We start from the raw sequence: 21109 nt of genomic DNA on the forward strand, positions 1-21109 counted from the left end.
GTGACTATTACGGGCTCCGAGAAGAGAGCCTCTTTTATTATTCTCTTCTCCTGTTCTATGCTCGAACCTCCTTATATTTCAATAAATTAATAAATAATTAAGCATGCATGGTAGGAAATACTTATTTATATAATTTATTTATATTTTGTGCAAAAATCAAAATTCGGTTTAAAAAGTGGATTCCATTCTCCCTCGTTATTAACGGCATCACCTGGGACTGTAACGCTCGTCACTCTAAAGCATATATACCAGAAATTATATTCATAGAGAAGAAGAAGGATAAGGGAGTTGTAATGGAAACACGAAATGCTTCATCCAAATATGACTTTGTTAAGGTCTTTGATCAGTTTCTCTGCTTGCTACTTATTCTGCAAAATTACTTAATTTTGAAGTTTCTTTTTCTCTATTAACCTTTTTTCAGGTGAAGGTATGGCTAGGTGATAATGACGATCATTACTATGTTCTCTCCAGATTTTTGCTCAGCAGAATGTTAATGGTCACTAAGGTCCACTGTAGTCCTTTTATTTTTATTTTATTTTTTCCCCATTTTGGTTATCTTTTGCTTTCTTCATTTATTACTTCTCAACGTTGGTATACTGTTAGTTTGTTGAATCATGTTTTGCATTATTCCTTCTAAAGAAAGTAATCAATCAGAAAGTACGTTTTTTCGAGATTATATCTTGAAATATTACCATTCAGCGGGGATTGGTAACCAATATTCTGGGATCTTTTTCCTCAAGACACGCATGTTTTTACTGGTGTTAGTGTAATTGGTTTGTCTAGAAATATACATGCATGCACATATATTTTTCCACCACGTGGTGTCATTACTTGTCGGCCTGCTTCTATTCCTTCTCCGAGCAATGGTTATGAAAGAAATAAGAGAGAAGAGGGTATTAACAACAACTGGTTATATTATGGAACAACTCACGATGTTTATATCTAACTATTATGTGCCCTTGCATCTAGAATTATGTTGGCCTCAACAATAAATGTCCCAACTCTACCATATATTTTGTTTAATTTCTTCTGGAACGATCACAATTACTTTTAACTTTTTCTTTTTGCTTATGGATCCACCTCCAAAATCAATGCGTACATAATCTCAGCATTCAAATGTGTATTCTCTTGAAGAATCTCATTTTTCAATAATTCAATGAATAAGAATCTCATTTTTCAATAATTCAATCATTCATTTTTATCAATTTAATATTAGCCAGATTAGTCAACATTTACCTCTTTCCTTGTAACAACAATATCTTATTTGTAACAAGTGGCCGGTTAAACTTCCAGTTTGTTGTGTATTGTCAACAATCTCTAACATAAGGCATCTAGATGATATCTTGAACACTTAGGGGTCGTTTGGTTGGAATACGGATTATGCCGGTATAAGTTATGTTGGGATAAGTTATGCTGGGATTAGTTATGTTGAGATTATTGTTTATTCACTGTTTGGCATGTTGTATTAAAAATGACAATTGCATAATTTCTAAGAAGAAGGTATAAGTTATACTGATGCTAATTACCCCACCTTCTATAAGGTATAAATTATCCTGATGTTAAAATTAACACCGGAATAACTTATACCTGATTTGTTAACTAAACATAATATTAAGGTGGTATTAAATTTTTATACCACTTCTATACCTTCTTATACTTCATACCAAACGACCCCTTATATATCTTGGACCTTTGACAAAAATAGACGCATCAAGATTCCATATGTGTTATGTCTCCATACAATTTCTTTCAAATAAAATAAATTTTCATGTACTGATTCTTGGATGCCCGTTATGGTAGAATAATAACGTGGGCTTCTCATATTTTACATGTGTGATACATGGTCTTTCTATTTCTTAAAGTAAAGCTCTATGAATAGCAATGCCTATTATGTGGCTTGGCATTTCAAAAGTGGAGGCTGAATAAAGCATTTAATCCTGGTTTAGGTCCATTAGGTTTCAAATCTTGTCATTGGCGCGTGGTAGAACGGAAGTAGCTCTAAAGGCTCGTAGCCTAGAGGTCACGGGCTCACATCCTTTCTTCGTCATGTTTTGCCAAACTATCTTGGGGTTTGACTCTTTTAACTAGTACTCCCCTGTTTTAATTTAGATAAAATAGTTTGACTTGTCACAAACTTTTAAAAAAAAAAAACTTTTTGAAACAAGTGGTGCGAAAAGGTTTAGAGGCAAAAGCTTAGTGAGTCCATGATATATATTTGTGATATAAAAGCTTTCATTAAAGGTAAAGTGGGTAGAATGAAAAGTTTAAAGTTAAATTATTTCTAAATATAGATTATAGAAATGTGTCATTCTTTTTGGAACGGACTAATAAAGAAAGTGCGTCATCTAAATTGAAACAGAGGGAGTAGTACTTATTAAATCCTAATTTATATTTATATTTGTATTTATATATTTATGTAGTAATATATAGATATATGAAGATAAATTTTAAAAATATCTATATATTTAAATATTTTTTTGGTAAGTAAATATATTTATTTTACATTTCCAAAATTTTACAAAGAGCGGGATTTTTTTTGGTTGCTTGAATAATAACTATTCAATTAAAATGAAATAAAACAAGTATGATATGCAATTTGGTTACTATTTCGAATCCAAAATTTCTTTTTTACCAATTTGGAACTCAAATTGGTAAGAAAAGAGGTATAGAAGGCTTAAAAGCAGAGGTTGGTCCATAATTTCAAGTGGATGAGTACACTTACATTTGACGGGTTTAACTAGACTCTTTTACCATGAACCCACTATCTTTTTGAAATTATAGGCTCAAAATTATATATATATTGAAATTTTAGTGATTTTCACTTATATATCTATACTTCGCCCCAAAAAAAGACCGTCTGAAGTGGGATTTGAACCGCCAATTTCACTTATAGAGGTGCACCCAATAACTATTGCATCATAGGAGTATTTGAGTATGTGTGCACACACATATATTTAAGTAATTTTAAAAAACTATTCCTTCCGTTTCAATTTATGTGAACTCATTTGACTGGGCACGGAGTTTAAGAAAAGAGAGAAGACTTTTGATCTTGTGGTGTAAAATGAGGCACATATATTTTGCGTGGCTATAAATCATTATGTAAAGGTAAATTGTTTCCAAATAAGGAAAAGAGACATTCTTTTTGGCACAGACTAAAAAGGAAATAAGTTCACATAAATTGAAACGGAGGAAATATTACATTTTTATACATGATTTAGGGAGAGGAGCATGGGTTCACGTGAACCCATATCCCTTGCCCTAAATACGCCCTACTTAGAAGGAAGATAATAAAGTCATGTGATTGGGTCTTCCAAAAGCAAATGACGATCCTTTTTTAGTTATCTGATTGAATGACAAGCAACAAAGGATGAAAAACATGAACGGACGCCTCACTTTTCACGTTGAAACACATACTGTTAATGATGTACATAATGAGTATTCTTATATGTACATACAAAATGCATATGCATACACATACTGCTCTCATGACATAAGTTTTCCAAGTTGATTATCTACTCTGTTGCCCAACAAAACATGAACACAACAATTTTCTTATTACACAAAAAATAAGATGATTTTAGCATGCTGCACTTAAAATTAGATCATTTTGGACTGTTAAGTGCCCCGTCCCTTGTTAGTCTTCATGGTCGCTTGAATTCCTGAAATGAATGGCCTTACTACCTTATCCTTTTCTCCTATAACTTCATATTATGAAATTTGGAGCTAATATGCACTTCTGCATGTTTACAGATACCAAATCATGTGGCGGTTAAAAATGCACTTGATCTTAGAAAGCTTCTTGTTGACAACAGCCTTCTTGATGTGTATGAAGCTCTAACTTATATCTTCTTCTCAATTCAATGTTTTATATACTTTATCTGTAAAACTAATTGCTTGCCGGTTCTTGTGCAGCTCCCAGGCAGATTTAGAGGCAAACTTGTTTAAGGTATCCCATCTTTTTTGTTTCCGTTTCTCGTTTTCGATGCTCAAGTAACGTCTGTATGATTGCTTCTCTCATTCCATCTTTTTTGCTTGAGATGTGACTTTTTCCTTGGTGACTTCGCTATTGCAAATGCAATATGCACATGCCTCTCATTTTTCTAAAATGTTGGATGTGGTCTTTTCGCTCTTTGTGTTGGTTATCCTCAGGAGAGTCTCTTTCATCTTCCTGATAATTTGACTTTGCTATTCATTATGATGAAACAAGATATAAAACTCCTGTCCATCCATTTAAACTTCTCCCCCCCCCCCCCCCATGCCGGCAACTTTAGCTAATAATGACTCAATGAGTGAGCAGTATTGTTTCATGATTACCTCCAATGCTAGGCATTTTAGGGAATTTGTTGTTAAAATTTATTTTGTTGGCATCTTTGACTGGAAATGCATGCAGTTAGAACCTTTAAATCACAGGAGATCTTCTGATGAGGTTCAAGTTTAAGCTGAGATTGCTAAATGTCGTTAGGCATTTAATGGTCCTTTGAACCGGTGTTAAATAACCATGTTTGACACAAAAACTTCTCTGTCTCTAATTAAAAAGCTTTTAAAGTGTCCTAATTATGCATGATCTTGCAATCTGACAAAGGAAACATGTTACTGTGTTTAGAAACTCCTTTGAACTTTAACTAATAATGACTCGAAGAGTAACCAATATTGCTTCATGATTTCCTCCTATGCTACGACATTTTAAGAATCTTGTTTTCGAAAATTTGTTTTGTTGCTTGGAAATGCAGTTAGAACGGTTAAATCAGAGAACTTCTGATTGGATCAAGTTAAGCTGAGATTGCTCAATGTCTTTAGGCATTTAATGGTCCTTTCAAGTGGTAAGGCATTTAATGGTCCTTTCAAGTGGTGTTGAATAATCGCATTTGACAAAAAAAAACTCCACGTATCTAATTTAAAAGCTTTTAAAGTGTCAAAAATGTGCATGATCTTGCAATCCGACAAAGGAAACATGTTATTCTGGCAGGAAACTACCTTTTTAGCGAGTATTGCTCCTTCCATGACAACCGTCGCCATAAGTAATTATTGCGAAACGAATTGCCTAAAACGAAAATATTTAACAAGGACAGATTATTTGCAAGAGATTTAGATAACATTTTAACGGTTTCTTAGTCATAACTGTGGGGTCCATCCCATAAATCAAGGAAGAAATCTTCCTTCCTTGATTAGCAGCAACCCACGTTTCTTTCTGCATTTGTCAAATATGGCAGGCGTGCAGATGAAAAATGTCAAGCGTAGCAGGCGAGGTTCTGCCTATAAAAGGAAAGTTTCGGCTCTCATTTTATACACCAATCTCAAAGGAAAAATATATCTGAGAGTTAGAAAGAAAGAGTGAGGTTTCATAGACAGGGTATAAGAAAATAGTCTGTGAGAAAAATAGAGAGTGAGTGATATTGTAGTGAGGTGGGAATATCAAAAGAGGGTTATTTCTTTTGAGTGTTGTAGTGGTCTTTTGAGTATTTTACTCGGACCTACAAAGTGTAAAATTCCTTGCTATAGTGATATCAGTTGCTCTTCTCAGGGCCGTGGTTTTTTCCCTTATTCAAAAGGGTTTTCCACGTAAAAATCTTGGTGTCGTTGTTACTCTTTTATTCTTTTTAATTACCGTATCTCGGTGCTACTTTATTATTTCGCTTTTATTACCGTGAATATTATTTTTGTAGGGGGTTTATTCCCAATAACTGGTATCAGAGCACAGGTTTTGCTCGTTCACTGAAATACTATTCACTATCGGTAGTACTATACTCGGTGAAAAATAAAAATGTCCGGAGTAAAGTACGAGGTAGAAAAATTCAACGCAGATAACGGTTTCTCAACATGGCAAATAAGGATGAGGGATCTGCTCATCCAACAAGGATTACACAAGGTACTAGATGCTGATGCCAAAAAGCCTGATACCATGAAAGCTGAGGATTGGGCTGACTTGGATGAAAGAGCTGGTAGTGCAATCAGGTTGCACTTATCAGATGATGTGGTAAATAACATCATTGATGAAGACACTGCACGTGGAATTTGGACAAGGTTGGAAAGCTTATACATGTCCAAAACGCTGACAAATAAATTGTACCTGAAGAAGCAGTTATACGCCTTACACATGGGTGAAGGTACGAATTTTTTGTCACATTTAAATGTATTTAACAGACTAATCACACAGCTTGCCAACCTCGGAGTGAAAATCGAGGAAGAAGATAAAGCCATCTTGCTATTGAACTCGTTGCCATCTTCGTACGATAATTTGGCAACAACCATCTTGCACGGTAAGCCTACTATTGAGTTGAAAGATGTCACATCGGCTCTTCTACTCAATGAGAAGATGAGAAAGAAGCCTGAAAATCAAGGACAGGCTCTCACCAAAGAAGGTAGAGGCAGGAGTTATCAAAGGAGTTCGAGTAACTATGGTAGATCCGGAGCTCGTGGGAAGTCAAAGAACCGATCCAAATTAAGAGCCAGAAATTACTACAACTGTGATCAACCAGGTCACTTCAAAAGAGATTACCCAAATCCAAGGAAGGGCAAAGGAGAAACCAGTGGCCAGAAGAATGACGACAACACAGCCGCCATGGTGCAAAACAATGATAATGTTTTCCTCTTTATAAGTGAGGAAGAGGAATGCATGCACCTGTCAGGTCCAGAGTCGGAATGGGTGGTTGACATAGCGGCATCTTACCATGCCACACCGGCAAGAGATCTTTATTGCAGATATGTAGCAGGTGATTTAGGCACAGTGAGAATGGGTAACACAAGTTACTCAAAGATTGCAAGGATTGGTGACATTTGTATCAAGACAAATGTCGGATGCACATTGGTTCTAAAGATGTGCGACATGTACCTGATTTGCGAATGAACTTGATCTCGGAAATTGCTTTAGACCAAGATAGATACGAGAACTATTTTGCAAATCAAAAATGGTGACTCACTAAGGGATCATTGGTGATTGCAAAGGGAGTTGCTCGTGGCACGTTGTATAGGACAAATGCAAAAATATGCCAAGGTGAATTGAATACAGCATAAGATGAGATTTCTGCAGATTTATTGCACAAAAGAATGGGTCATATGAGCGAGAAGGGATTGCAGATTCTTGCCAAGAAATCACTTATTTCTTATGCCAAAGGTACAACGGTAAAACCTTGTGACTACTGTTTATTTGGTAAGCAGCATAGAGTCTCATTTCAGACATCGTCTGAAAGAAAATTGAATATACTTGGTTTAGTATATTCTGATGTTTGTGGCCCAATGGAAATTGAATCAATGGGCAGTAACAAATATTTTGTTCCTTTTATTGATGATGCTTCACGAAAATTATGGGTTTATATTTTGAAAACCAAAGATCAGGTGTTTCAAGTTTTCCAGAAGTTCCATGCTCTAGTAGAAAGGGAGACAGGTCGAAAGCTAAAGCGTCTCCGAAGTTACAATGGAGGTGAGTACACTTCAAGGGAATTTGAAAAGTAATGTTCAAGTCATGGGATCAGACATGAAAAGACAGTTCCTGGAACCCCACAGCACAATGGCGTAGCCGAGAGGATGAACCGCACCATTGTGGAGAAGGTGAGAAGCATGCTCAGAATGGCTAAACTGCCTAAGTCATTCTGGGGTGAAGCAGTTCAGACAGCCTGTTACCTGATCAATAGGAGTCCATCAGTTCCGTTGGCGTTTGAAATCCCAGAGAGAGTTTGGACCAACAAGGAGGTGTCCTACTCGCATCTGAAGGTGTTCGGTTGCAGAGCTTTTGCACATGTACCAAAAGAGCAGAGAACAAAGCTGGATGATAAATCTGTTCCCTGCATATTTATCGGATATGGAGATGAAGAGTTCGGGTACAGACTGTGGGATCCTGTAAAGAAGAAGGTCATCAGAAGCAGAGATGTAGTCTTCCGAGAAAGTGAAGTTGGAACTGCTGCTGATATGTCAGAAAAGGCGAAGAATGGTATAATTCCTAACTTTGTTACTATTCCTTCTACTTCTAACAATCCCACAAGTGCAGAAAGTACGACCGACGAGGTTGCCGAGCAGGGGGAGCAACCTGGTGAGGTTATTGAGCAGGGGGAGCAACTTGATGAAGGTGTCGAGGAAGTGGAGCACCCCACTCAGGGAGAAGAACAACCTCAACCTCTGAGGAGATCAGAGAGGCCAAGGGTAGAGTCACGCAGGTACCCTTCCACAGAGTATGTCCTCATCAGTGATGAGGGGGAGCCAGAAAGTCTTAAGGAGGTGTTGTCCCATCCAGAAAAGAACCAGTGGATGAAAGCTATGCAAGAAGAGATGGAATCTCTCCAGAAAAATGGCACATACAAGCTGGTTGAACTTCCAAAGGGTAAAAGACCACTCAAATGCAAATGGGTCTTTAAACTCAAGAAAGATGGAGATGGCAAGCTGGTCAGATACAAAGCTCGATTGGTGGTTAAAGGCTTCGAACAGAAGAAAGGTATTGATTTTGACGAAATTTTCTCCCCCGTTGTTAAAATGACTTCTATTCGAACAATTTTGAGCTTAGCAGCTAGCCTAGATCTTGAAGTGGAGCAGTTGGATGTGAAAACTGCATTTCTTCATGGAGATTTGGAAGAGGAGATTTATATGGAGCAACCAGAAGGATTTGAAGTAGCTGGAAAGAAACACATGGTGTGCAAATTGAATAAGAGTCTTTATGGATTGAAGCAGGCACCAAGGCAGTGGTACATGAAGTTTGATTCATTCATGAAAAGTCAAACATACCTAAAGACCTATTCTGATCCATGTGTATACTTCAAAAGATTTTCTGAGAATAACTTTATTATATTGTTGTTGTATGTGGATGACATGTTAATTGTAGGAAAAGACAAGGGGTTGATAGCAAAGTTGAAAGGAGATCTGTCCAAGTCATTTGATATGAAGGACTTGGGCCCAGCACAACAAATTCTAGGGATGAAGATAGTTCGAGAGAGAACAAGTAGAAAGTTGTGGCTATCTCAGGAGAAGTACATTGAACGTGTACTAGAACGCTTCAACATGAAGAATGCTAAGCCAGTCAGCACACCTCTTGCTGGTCATCTAAAGTTGAGTAAAAAGATGTGTCCTACAACAGTGGAAGAGAAAGGGAACATGGCTAAAGTTCCTTATTCTTCAGCAGTCGGAAGCTTGATGTATGCAATGGTATGTACTAGACCTGATATTGCTCACGCAGTTGGTGTTGTCAGCAGGTTTCTTGAAAATCCTGGAAAGGAACATTGGGAAGCAGTCAAGTGGATACTCAGGTACCTGAGAGGTACCACGGGAGATTGTTTGTGCTTTGGAGGATCTGATCCAATCTTGAAGGGCTATACAGATGCTGATATGGCAGGTGACATTGACAACAGAAAATCTACTACTGGATATTTATTTACATTTTCAGGGGGAGCTATATCATGGCAGTCTAAGTTGCAGAAGTGCGTTGCACTTTCAACAACTGAAGCAGAGTACATTGCCGCTACAGAAACTGGCAAGGAGATGATATGGCTCAAGCGATTCCTTCAAGAGCTTGGATTGCATCAGAAGGAGTATGTCGTCTATTGTGACAGTCAAAGTGCAATAGACCTTAGCAAGAACTCTATGTACCATGCAAGGACCAAACACATTGATGTGAGATATCATTGGATTCGAGAAATGGTAGATGATGAATCTCTAAAAGTCTTGAAGATTTCTACAAGTGAGAATCCCGCAGATATGCTGACCAAGGTGGTACCAAGGAACAAGTTCGAGCTATGCAAAGAACTTGTCGGCATGCACTCAAACTAGAAGACAGTGCTACCTCCTCTAGATGAATGAGACTGGAGGGGGAGATTGATGATGTCCATCTCATTGAAGAAGTATTAGGCATGTGCCTAATAAGAGTTTTCTTTGGTTTGGTAGCCAACCTTGTTGACTTGGTTTGGTTGGTAGCCAACCTTGTTGAATTTCTTTGGTTTGGTAGCCAACTTTGTTGAATTGTGAAAAGTGTGTGTAAATTGTCAAATATTGTAGGCTTTAGAGGGTGAAGCTTTGGCTATAAAAGGAGAGCTTCAACTCTCATTTCTACACACCAACAAAGAGAGAAAGAAAGAGTGAGGTTTCACAGACAAGGTATAAGAAAATAGTCTGTGAGGAAAATAGAGAGTGAGCGATATTGTAGTGAGGTGGGAATATCAAAAGAGGGTTATTTCTTTTGAGTGTTGTAGTGGTCTTTTGAATATTTTACTCGGACCTACAAAGTGTAAAATTCCTTGCTATAGTGATATCAGTTGCTCTTCTCAGGGCCGTGGTTTTTTTCCTTATTCAAAAGGGTTTTCCACGTAAAAATCTTGGTGTCGTTGTTACTCTTTTATTCTTGTTAATTACCGTATCTAGGTGCTACGTTATTATTTCGCTTTTATTCCGTGAATATTATTTTTGTAGGGGGTTTATTCCCAACAACAACTATATAAACATCCCATTCTAGTTCTTGTAAATTTAACAAGGACAAATCAAATGCAGAAAATATTTAGATACAATTTCAGCGTTTTCCTAGTGATTACTACATAAACATCTCATTCTAGTTCATGTTCAAACTTCCTTGACTTTCCTTCTGTTTTGAAGCTTTTCAAAGTTTGAGTGGAAGATCTACACTGAATTTCATTTAATCCTGTGCAGCTTATGGGGCGAAGAGGTTTTGGAGAAGAGTATATAAAACGTTATAAAATGATGACAAGGTGAGTAATATTTGCTTTGCCACCCATTCCTTTCCTTTTATATTAAAGAAGAGAGGGATAAGGAATGGGGTGATTGAGATTGCCACATTAAATTTCGAATCACTTACACTTTTTTATGTTGCTTTTACATTCTTAGTTTTCAGCACCAGAGAGTACCTTTATTAATTCTTGTTTATGGTACTACCTATTTGAAAAGTTTTTTAATCATATCCACCCCATTTAAATCTTCATAGATTTTACCACCAGAGAGTTCCTCTTGTTATTCTTGTTTGTGGTACTGCCTGTGTTGGCAAGTCTACTATTGCTACACAACTAGCACAACGCCTCAACTTGCCAAATGTCTTGCAGGTATCTTCCTTATAGATTTTATTCCATTTTTTTATTTGTACGTCGAAGCATGTACTCTCTTGCTTGCTTATCCATTAATGTATTTCCTTTTCCTTGACAGACAGAAATGGTGTATGAATTGCTGCGCACATCAACAGAGTATGTACTACCTCTGCAGATTTCATTTTTCATATTTGATACATTTTACCTGCATTTATCTTATTGTCATGTTTGTTGACGTAGTTACTCAAAGTTCTGAGAATTCTGTGTCAGTCTAACAGTTACGCACCTTGTAAATTTATTTCAGTGCACCTTTGACGTCCCCTCCCGTATGGGCACAAGCTTTCAGCTCGTCTGAGGAGCTAATAACTGAATTTTGCAGAGAATGCAGAATAATATGGAAAGGTATAATTTCTGACCTTTTAGTATAAATAGCTTCTTCAAAGCATATCAAGTAATTTGATCAATATTTCACCACTTACGTAGGTTTGGCTGGCAATTTGAAAAAAGCAATGAAAGATGGTAAACCGATTATAATTGAGGTATCATAATGTGTCTCCTCTGATTGCTTATTTGTAATGCTCAGTTGTTTCTTGAAGTGCCCTTTCTGTTTTCTCTTTCTTTTTTCTTTTCAAGATCTTGTTGAACTCTTTGATTGGGAAAGATGGATTGCGAGTAGCAGACAGTTAGTCCTTCGGATTAAAGAGCCCAAGCTCTAAAAGTTTACTTACGGAAGGGGAGCCTTAGAGCAACATGTCAAATTATCTGTGTGACCTATAGGTTACGGGTTCGAGCCGTAGAATCGGTCAATAAAGCTTGCATCAGGGTAATGTTGGGAAGCGTGTCAAGATAATAGAAGGAAAAGGATATTTAGGAGAGAAACAATAAATTGCACAAGACAAGACAAGACAAAATTTACGTGGTTCGGTAATTTTTGACTACTCCACGGCCACACAAATAATAGTTCTTTATTAATTGAAGAGAGAAAGAAGAAGTTTTGGGATGATCTACAAATGAAAATGTAGACCCATATTTATAAGCATTTGAATGTCCTGCCGAGGTAAGCGCTTACATCATAAGAATGCCGATGTAAGCGCTTACATCATAAGAATGCTGAGGTAAGCGCACAAGAATGTCGATGTAAGCGCTTACATCATATTTTCATCTCTTTTTTATTTTTCTTTCTTTTGTTTTTGTCTACTTTCACATACAACAATAGGTTTGGTCCTATCAATCTCCCCCTCAAACCTATGTTACATCAAGAAAGAAAATAAAGAAAGATTTGCTATTCTCTGGTGGTGCCTTCATTCTATTAGTCTTGAAGGCTAACTGAGGCAGTGTACAGCCTCAGTTTGTCACCACCGACAACTTTGGTCAACATGTCTGACGGGTTCTTTGATCCTGGTATCTTCTGTAGGGAAAGAGTTCCTTCATTTATCAACTCTCGGATATGATGATACCTCAACTGGATATGCTTCGATCTTGCATGAAACACTGGATTCTTGGCAAGATGAATTGCACTCTGGCTATCGCTGAAAAGCTCACAATTGTCCTGCTCTTTACCTAGCTCTTTAAGAAAATTCTTGAGCCAAATCATCTCTTTTCCAGCTTCTGAGATTGTCATGTACTCTGCTTCAGTGGTAGATAGAGCAACACTTTTCTGAAGTCTGGACATCCAACTAATAGCAGTACCACCCAAGGTGAACACGTAGCCCGTGGTACTTTTTCGACTATCCAGATCGCCGCCTAAATTTGCATCAGCAAAACTTTGTAAGATAATATTGCTCTTTTTAAAACAAAGTGCCATACCTGAGGTGTCTTTGAGATATCGCAATATCCATTTTACACCTTCTCAATGCTCCTTTCCTGGATCTGACATGTATCTACTGACAACTCCAACTGCATGGGCTATGTCAGATCTAGTGCAAACCATAGCATACATCAAACTTCCTACTGCTGAAGCATACGGAACTTTGGACATGTACTTCCTTTCTTCATCTGTCTTAGGTGATTGGTCCTTTGACAGATTTAGATGACTTCCAAGTGGGGTGCTTCTGGTCTTTGCATCATGAAGACCTAACCTGCTTAGTACCTTCTGTATGTACTTTTCTTGAGACAACTTTAAGGTTTCTTCCGACCTGTTTCTGCTAATCCTCATCCCAAGCATTTGCTTAGCTGGTCCAAAGTCTTTCATTTCAAACTCCTCAGCCAGTTGTTGCTAAACCAAGTTGATCTCATTTATGCTAGATCCTGCAATTAGCATATCATCAACGTACAACAATAAAATGACATAGGATTCATCAAGATTTTTTATATAACAGCAATGGTCCATCTCACATCGTGTGAAACCATTTTTATGCAGGAATCCATCAAATTTCTTGTACCATTGTCGGGGAGCTTGTTTCAAACCAGACAAACTCTTCTTCAACTTACACACAAGGTTTTCTTTACCAAAAACTTGAAAACCTTCAGGTTGCTTCATGTAGATGTCTTCTTCAAGGTCACCATGCAAGAAAGCAGTTTTAACATCTAGCTGCTCCAAATGCAAATTTTATGCAGCTACGATACTTAGCACCAACCTGATAGTAGTTAATTTGACTACAGGAGAGAAGATCTCGGTGTAGTCAATTACTTCCTTCTGCTGAAAGCCTTTTACTACTAATCGTGCTTTGTATCTCTTCTTACCATCATGCTCTTCCTTGACTCTGTACACCCACTTGTTTTGCAATGTCTTCTTTCCTTTTGGTAACTCCGTAAGTATCCATGTTTTATTCTTTTGAAGAGAATTCATCTCTTCTTTCATGGCTAGCTTCCACTTATCAGAGTCTATTACCTGCATTGCTTCAATAAAATGCTCTGGTTCTCCAGCATCAGTAAGAAGTAAATAGTGAAGAGAGAGAGTTAACCTATCTGGAGCATTCGTGACTCATTTAGATCTCCTCAATGTAGGTTCATGAGTAACAGAATCCAAATTTGATTCAGGTCCTGATTCCATATTTGGTTCTGCATTTAATTCTATCTCTGGTTCCGGTTCTGGTTCTGATTCAGGTTCGGCTTCTAGTTCTTCTTCAAATTCGGCTTCTGGTTCTTCATCTTCAACTTCAGAATCAGTTGTAATCCCTCTAGCCACTTCATTTTCTGAGATTTCTTCTAACTCAATTGTTTCAGACATTGTCTGTTTGCTGGTGTTGGTTGGTTGTACTTCAAGCTTGTCCTTGTACATCATATTTTCATTAAATGTGACAATCCTGTGTCTTAGGATCTTTCTATTCTGATCATCCCAAAACTGATAACCAAAATTATCATCATCATAGCCAATAAAGAAATATTTCTTTGCTTTAGGATCAAGCTTATCTCTATCATTAGAGTTTACATGCACATAAGCAACACAACCAAAAAATTTCAGATGTGAGGGAATTACCTCCTTTCCTGTCCATACCTCCTCAGGAATTTCAAAATTCAGCGGTACAGAGGGTCCCCTATTTATGAGGTAAGCTGCCGTGTTAACAGCCTCAGCCTAAAAATACTTCGGCAATCCAGAATGTATTCTCATACTTCTGGCTCGTTCATTCAGGGTTCTGTTCATCCTCTCAGCAACACCATTTTGTTCCGGTGTTCCAGGAACTGTCTTGATCATTCTGATCCCATTCTCCGAGAAAAATGCTTTGAACTCTTGGCTATCATACTCTTCTCTATTGTCAGACTTCAGACATTTTAACTTTAGATTTGTCTGATTTTCAACTTCAGCTTTCCATCTTTTAAAGGTAACAAACACATCAGATTTATTTTTTAGAAAATAAACCCATACCTTTCTTGTGGAATCATCAATGAAGGTGACATAATAGCGTGAGCCTCCTAGAGAAGTTACAGGAGCTGGTCCCCACACATCTATATGCACTAGTTCCAGTTTCTCTTTCTTTGGCGTCCTTCCCACCTTTGAGAAACTAACTCTCTTTTGTTTCTCGTAAATGCAATCTTCGCACAAACCTAATTCAACATGTTTTAGGTTTGGCAACTTTTCTTTGGATGCCAAAAGCTTCATTCCCTTCTCACTCATATGCCCGAGCCTCCGGTGCCACAATGTTGTATTACGACCATGATCAACTGTTGCTATAGTATCTCTTTCTATTGCAGTTGCATACAGTGTTCTCCTTTTGAAGCCTCGTGCCACAACCAAATTTCCTTTGGTTATCTTCCACGATCTGTTGCCGAATGTTGTTGTATATCCTTCATCGTCAATCTGACCCATAGATATCAGATTTTTCTTGAGGCCATGAACATGTCGTACATTTTGCAATTTCCATAGCGTGCCTTGTGAAGTCTTTATATGAACTTCACCTTTTTTGGCAATGTCGAGAGGTTCGTCGTCTGCTAGATAAACTTTCCCAAATTTTCCAGCAATATAAGTATGCAATAATTCTTTGCATGATGTAGAGTGAAAGGATGCACCTGAGTCCAGAATCCAAGATTCGACTGGACTTTCTGCACAAAAAATTAGTGCATCACCGACTTGTTCAGCAATTACATTTGCTGAATTTTCTTCCTTCTTCTTCTTTGGTTCTCTACACTGGCTACTGTAGTGACCCTTTTTATCTCAATTCCAACAAGTAATGTCCTTACGATTTTTGGATTGTCCTCTTCTCCTTGACTTTGATCTGCCACGACCATAACTCTGTCCTCTTTGGTTGATTCTCCCCCTACTTTCGGTATTAAAAGCAGATCTTGGGGAATCACTTGATTCTCTTCGGCGAATATCTTCGCTTAGAACCAAGTCTCTAATATCACTCAATTTGAGTTTGGTACTTCCTGATGAACCTAACTGCAGTTACTGTTGCAGATTAACTCTCCGGCAGAAATGATGGTAGAATCAACGCCCTGATTTCGTCATCAATTGTTATATTAACAGAACTCAACTGAGTTAATATTATATTAAACTCATTGATATGCTCCGTGATTGATCCACCTTCTGTCATCTTTAAGTTGAACAATCGACGCATCAAATAGACTTTATTTGAAGTAGATGGCTTCTCGTACATATTTGATAACGCCTTCATCAGGCCTGCAGTGGTCTTCTCGTTAATGATGTTAAACGCCACATTTCGTGTTAGCGTCAAACGAATCACACTAAAAGCTTGGCGATCTAATAGATCCTAATCTGCTTTGGCCATAGTCTCCGGTTTCACCTCGGTCAGAGGTAAGTGTAAATTTTTCTGGTACAAATAGTCCTCTATTTGCATTTTCCAGAATCCAAAATCTTTGCCATTGAACTTGTCAATCTTAACCTTCCCTTCTTCCGATGCCATTTTTCACAAAAACAATTTATGTGAATAGTGCTTGTGAATAGTAACGATGATCAATAGTGTGGCATTATTCTTGTGAATAGTACCTGCACCAATACTGTACTTTTCTACCAGAATTACACTGTTTGTGCTCTGATACCAGTTGTTGGGAAGCGTGTCAAGATAATAGAAGGAAAAGGATATTTAGGAGAGAAACAATAAATTGCACAAGACAAGATTTACGTAGTTCGGCAATTTTTGCCTACTCCACGGCCACACAAAGAATAGCTCTTTATTAATTGAAGAGAGAAAGAAGAAGTTTTGGGATGATCTACAAATGAAAATGTAGACCCCTATTTATAGGCATTTGAATGTCCTGCCGAGGTAAGCGCTTACATCATAAGAATGTCGATGTAAGCGCTTACATCATAAGAATGCCGATGTAAGCGCTTACATCATAAGAATGCCGATGTAAGCGCTTACATCATAAGAATGCTGAGGTAAGCGCTTACATCACAAGAATGTCGATGTAAGCGCTTACATCATATTTTCATCTCTTTTTTATTTTTCTTTCTTTTGTTTTTGTCTACTTTCACATACAACAATAGGTTTGATCCTATCAGGTAGGCTGTCTATATCACGCCCTCTTGGGTGTGGCCCTTTTCCGGATCCTATGTGAACGCAGGATGCTTTGTGCATCGGGCTGCCCTCTTTTTTTTTCCTAAGAGTTTACTTACAAAAGAAGCTCCTACAGTGCGCTGCATATCCTTAATTTGTATACCTTCAGTGCCACCGCCGCTGGTACTAAGCAGGAAGTTACTAGCTTTATAAAGCCCCAAGAAAAACGTGTTCGTTGACCCTTGTTCTTTAACAATGCAAACTCTTCAAGCTTCATAGGCATGAAAGTTTGAAAGTAAGATCATTGGAGGCAAAGCCTTTGTAGTTATTATTCTCTCTCCTTGGCAGAACGACAGTGGGTAAAACCATAATAAGTCTCACATGTTATAGAAAAAAGGCATCACAATGAGAGTTAGATGCAAAGCAATGAGAGTTGATGATGGCAGCTTTGTATAACATCAACTTATTTCAACAATATGAAGTTTCCTTTTGTTTCTACCTTCAATTTTCAAAAAAATGTACTATGACATCAACAATTTCAACATTTGATAGTAATAATGAAGTTTCCCTTCAATTTTCCAAAAATGATTGAACATTCAGTGATCCCTCCTTCATGGTATAACTATGGCAGGGAATACATTTAGATCCTAGAATATACCTGATGGAAGAAGAGCATAAATTACTATCACTGCCTCCTGTAGACCATGAAGACCTAAACTTTTCAAAGGTGAAAGATGACAAGGAAATAGAATGGGAAAGCAATTCCGGTATTGAACTTGGTAGTCAGAGTGACACTAAAGATCACTATCCTGAGAATGTAAGTTCAGGAGCAGGAGCATCTTCTGAGTTAAATAAGCTGACAGATTCCCTGAAATCCATGGATATTGTCAATAAAACTTGTCAAGACACAGGTACCTCTTGCTGCAACTTTTCCACTTCCATTTTCAAAAAAAATTCCTCTACTCAAGTTCTGCCTTTTTTTTTCCTTTAAATTCTTGGCAGTATCGAAGCTTCCTCACATACTTTCTGATGATGCTAGTGAAACAGTTAAAGATTCTGGAGTGGATAGAACTCCTGCTCGTGGAAAACAAACTTCCGGTGGTCAACCAATATTTGTTCCTATAGTTCTAAGGATGGCTGACTTTGACCATAAGGTGGTCCAGATTCTCTTAGTGTTGTTAGTCTTCAAGATATACAATTATGACCAACTGAATTAGAGTATTTTACTACTGAGTTTATGTTTGTTTCTTAATCTTCTCATACTAACTTGAATTCAAGGAGATCGTAGTTATTGTCTTACAGTACAAAGTATCTTCTTTCTCCTCCTATTTTAATCATTCGCGATGGCTCTTTCCATCTTCCATGTGCTTCCTCGCTCATATCCTTGTCCTCTCCTTACTTCCTTCTAGGTTGCTACCCGTCTTATCCACTATAGATAAATTTATTTCTCACACTTCATTCCATCTTCGCACATCATGAGCTCACAAACTTCTTGTTATTCCAATTGAGTAACAACCAACCCATGGCTTCTATTGGGTAAGAACCTGAGAATTGTTGGAAATGCATTAATAGGGTGGTGGGAGGGGAAGAGGATGTGTTGTTCGTTCACATACTGACTTCCCTTACTAGAATGCTCTTTGTCATTGCACTTCTTAATTCTTACAAGTACCATATTCTCTTTCTCGTTACTAATTTAATATGCAAGTAATTAAGCTCTTTATATTATCTTATATTGACATGTGTGACACAAAGGGATAGGACTGCTCCTCAATATTCTATTTTGCTACTTAACTTATTGACGAAGCTTTTTTACTTCTAACCAATAACCAGGCATTTCTGGAGGAGTGGGTAGCTACTCGTACTTTCAGGGAGAAGCATCCTGCCCAGGTTTCAAATCTTTTTATATATATATATATATATCCTTGTAGTAGATTAAGAGAGCTTATCTACCTCTGTTCAACTTTATTTATGTCTACTTTTTCTTATTAAGTGAATGAGCATTTGATCTTAACACGTGCTTATGAGGCATGCATGTTCCCTCGATTTTTCATTTAAAATTTATAGATCCTCTTTTCCCAAAATTAAAAAGTAAAGTTAAACAAAAAGAACAGGAAAGGTGGAGAATGATTGTTCTCTATTTATATTTATATTTATAATGAAAATGTGCGCGCACACGGGACATAATGTATTTGGATGCTTGTGAATGTTTTCCCTTGTGTTTCTTGTTCTTTAGCTGTTAATTCACTTTTGAAACTTCTTTTCAGGATAAAGACAAAGTAATAACTAACTTAATGACTATTCAAGACTACTTGTGTTCCTTTACATCACAGGTATGATGCTTGTTTTCTTTGCTTCCATTAGATAGTTTATTTGATAAAGAAGATTGAATATTTATTCACACTTTTTAAGATGAGGAGCTGCACTATTCTTTTTGAATAGGGTTTGACTGTTGTTGACGTATCAGCTGCAACATTTCCACAGACATTGGATTGGCTGCATAATTATCTTCTTGAGGTTATTTCCTGTTGTATTATATATTCTTTTCCAATGGATTATTATGTTGGATACTTCACCGGGTTACCGTTGATATCATCCGGAGAAGTTTGTATTGATTTGTCTGAAGTTTAAGAAGCTAAAAACAGATAGATATACAATGTTAGTCAAAATCATTGCGTATTTTACTCTTACACGGGCTAGCTGGTAGGAAAATTGTGCGGAAGCCAAATATATATAGTGTAAATGAGTCACAACTACTATACCAAAAATTATGGCAGTCACCAAATAATAAATAAGACAATAAAGCAACAATAAAAAGAACACTAGAATTTACGAGGTTCGGACAATTTTGCCTACTTCCTCCGACACAACCAATATTTTATTTCACTCCAAAAATACAAGTGAAATAATACTAAAAGAGAGAAGATTCAAACGTCTTAAGAAGATAAGAAAGCAAATGAGAGGTGTGTTTTAATCCGAAACATTAGGCCTCCTTTTATAGGTGAAATTTCCATAAACATTTTGTCCACAACCGATGTGGGACTTTGGCAATCAACAAATCTCCACCTTGCAAAATTTCACATCTTCAATTTTCTCTCAGTAACAAATTTTGGTTGTGTCTTCATCTTCAATCTTCAGTGTTCAACAATGTTGATCAAATCCAAACAATGTTGAAACTTGATCGCAGTCACCACTTTTGTCAGCATATCAGCAGGATTCTCTGTAGTATGAATTTTCTTCACTGTGACTCCACCTTCTTCAATGATTTCTCGTACGAAATGATATCGAACATCAATGTGCTTCGTCCTTGCATGATAAACTTGGTTCTTCGCTAATTGAATAGCACTTGGACTATCACAAAAAATTGTTATACTTTTTTGTTCAACACCAGGCTTCTTTAGCAACCCTTGAAGCCAAATTGCCTCCTTCACAGCCTCTGTAATAGCCATGTACTCTGCCTCTGTTGTAGACAAAGCAACTGTTGACTGCAAAGTAGACTTCCAACTAACTGGTGCCTTTGCAAAAGTAAACACATAACCAGTAGTTGATCTTCGTTTGTCCATATCACCCGCAAAATCTGAGTCACAATATCCAACTACAGACTGATTGTCTTCCTGCTCAAAAACTAACCCGACATCTACAGTATTATGAATATACCGTAGAATCCACTTCACAGCTTGCCAATGCTCCTTCCCTGGATTGTGCATATATCTGCTAATAACTCCAACAGCTTGTGAAATGTCAGGCCTTGTGCAAACCATTGCATACATCAAGCTACCAACAACATTTGCGTATGGTACCTTTGACATATACTCTCGTTCAGCTTCATCTTTTGGCGACATAGTAGTACTTAGCTTAAAATGGGGAGCAAGTGGAGTACTAACTCGCTTAGTATTTTCATCTATGCCAAAACGTTGTAGTACTCTTTTCAAATATTCTTTCTGAGATAAACAGAGTTTCTTTGAACGTCTATCTCTTATTATCTCCATGCCAAGAATTTTCTTTGCCTCACCCAGATCCTTCATCTCGAACTCCTTCTTCAGTTGAATCTTCAACTTATCAATTTCTTCCGAATTCTTGGAAGCTATCATCAACATATAGGAGAAGATATACAAAGGAACCATCTTTAAGCTTGCGCAAATACACACAATGATCGTACTTGCTTCTCTTGTACCCTTGCCGCAACATAAACTTGTCAAATCTTTTGTACCA

At 37.3% G+C, this 21109-nt stretch overlaps 1 protein-coding gene across 1 annotated transcript; it reads left to right on the top strand.

The window, feature by feature from the left end:
• The first annotated feature begins 293 nt into the window (after positions 1 to 293).
• Positions 294 to 19528, top strand: LOC104212401 (P-loop NTPase domain-containing protein LPA1 homolog 2-like). The gene is made up of 14 exons (XM_009761642.2): positions 294 to 335; positions 422 to 505; positions 3751 to 3824; positions 3913 to 3946; positions 10618 to 10676; positions 10910 to 11024; positions 11125 to 11162; positions 11311 to 11408; positions 11490 to 11545; positions 17532 to 17811; positions 17903 to 18054; positions 18731 to 18787; positions 19165 to 19230; positions 19340 to 19528. Exons 1-14 carry the CDS (start codon positions 294 to 296, stop codon positions 19526 to 19528), a joined length of 1344 nt encoding a protein of 447 aa, XP_009759944.2.
• The last annotated feature ends 1581 nt before the right edge of the window (positions 19529 to 21109 follow it).

This window comes from Nicotiana sylvestris, chromosome 5 (assembly GCF_000393655.2).
Source record: "Nicotiana sylvestris chromosome 5, ASM39365v2, whole genome shotgun sequence".
NCBI classification, from domain to species: domain Eukaryota; kingdom Viridiplantae; phylum Streptophyta; class Magnoliopsida; order Solanales; family Solanaceae; genus Nicotiana; species Nicotiana sylvestris.

What these genes read in the sequence shown, in the direction of transcription:
- LOC104212401 (XM_009761642.2), top strand. Translation starts at nt 294, where the DNA reads ATGGAAACACGAAATGCTTCATCCAAATATGACTTTGTTAAG. An exon ending in GACAACAGCCTTCTTGATGT is followed by an intron (nt 3,825 to 3,912) that starts GTATGAAGCTCT and finishes GTTCTTGTGCAG; the next exon opens with CTCCCAGGCAGATTTAGAGG. An exon ending in GGGAGAAGCATCCTGCCCAG is followed by an intron (nt 18,788 to 19,164) that starts GTTTCAAATCTT and finishes ACTTCTTTTCAG; the next exon opens with GATAAAGACAAAGTAATAAC.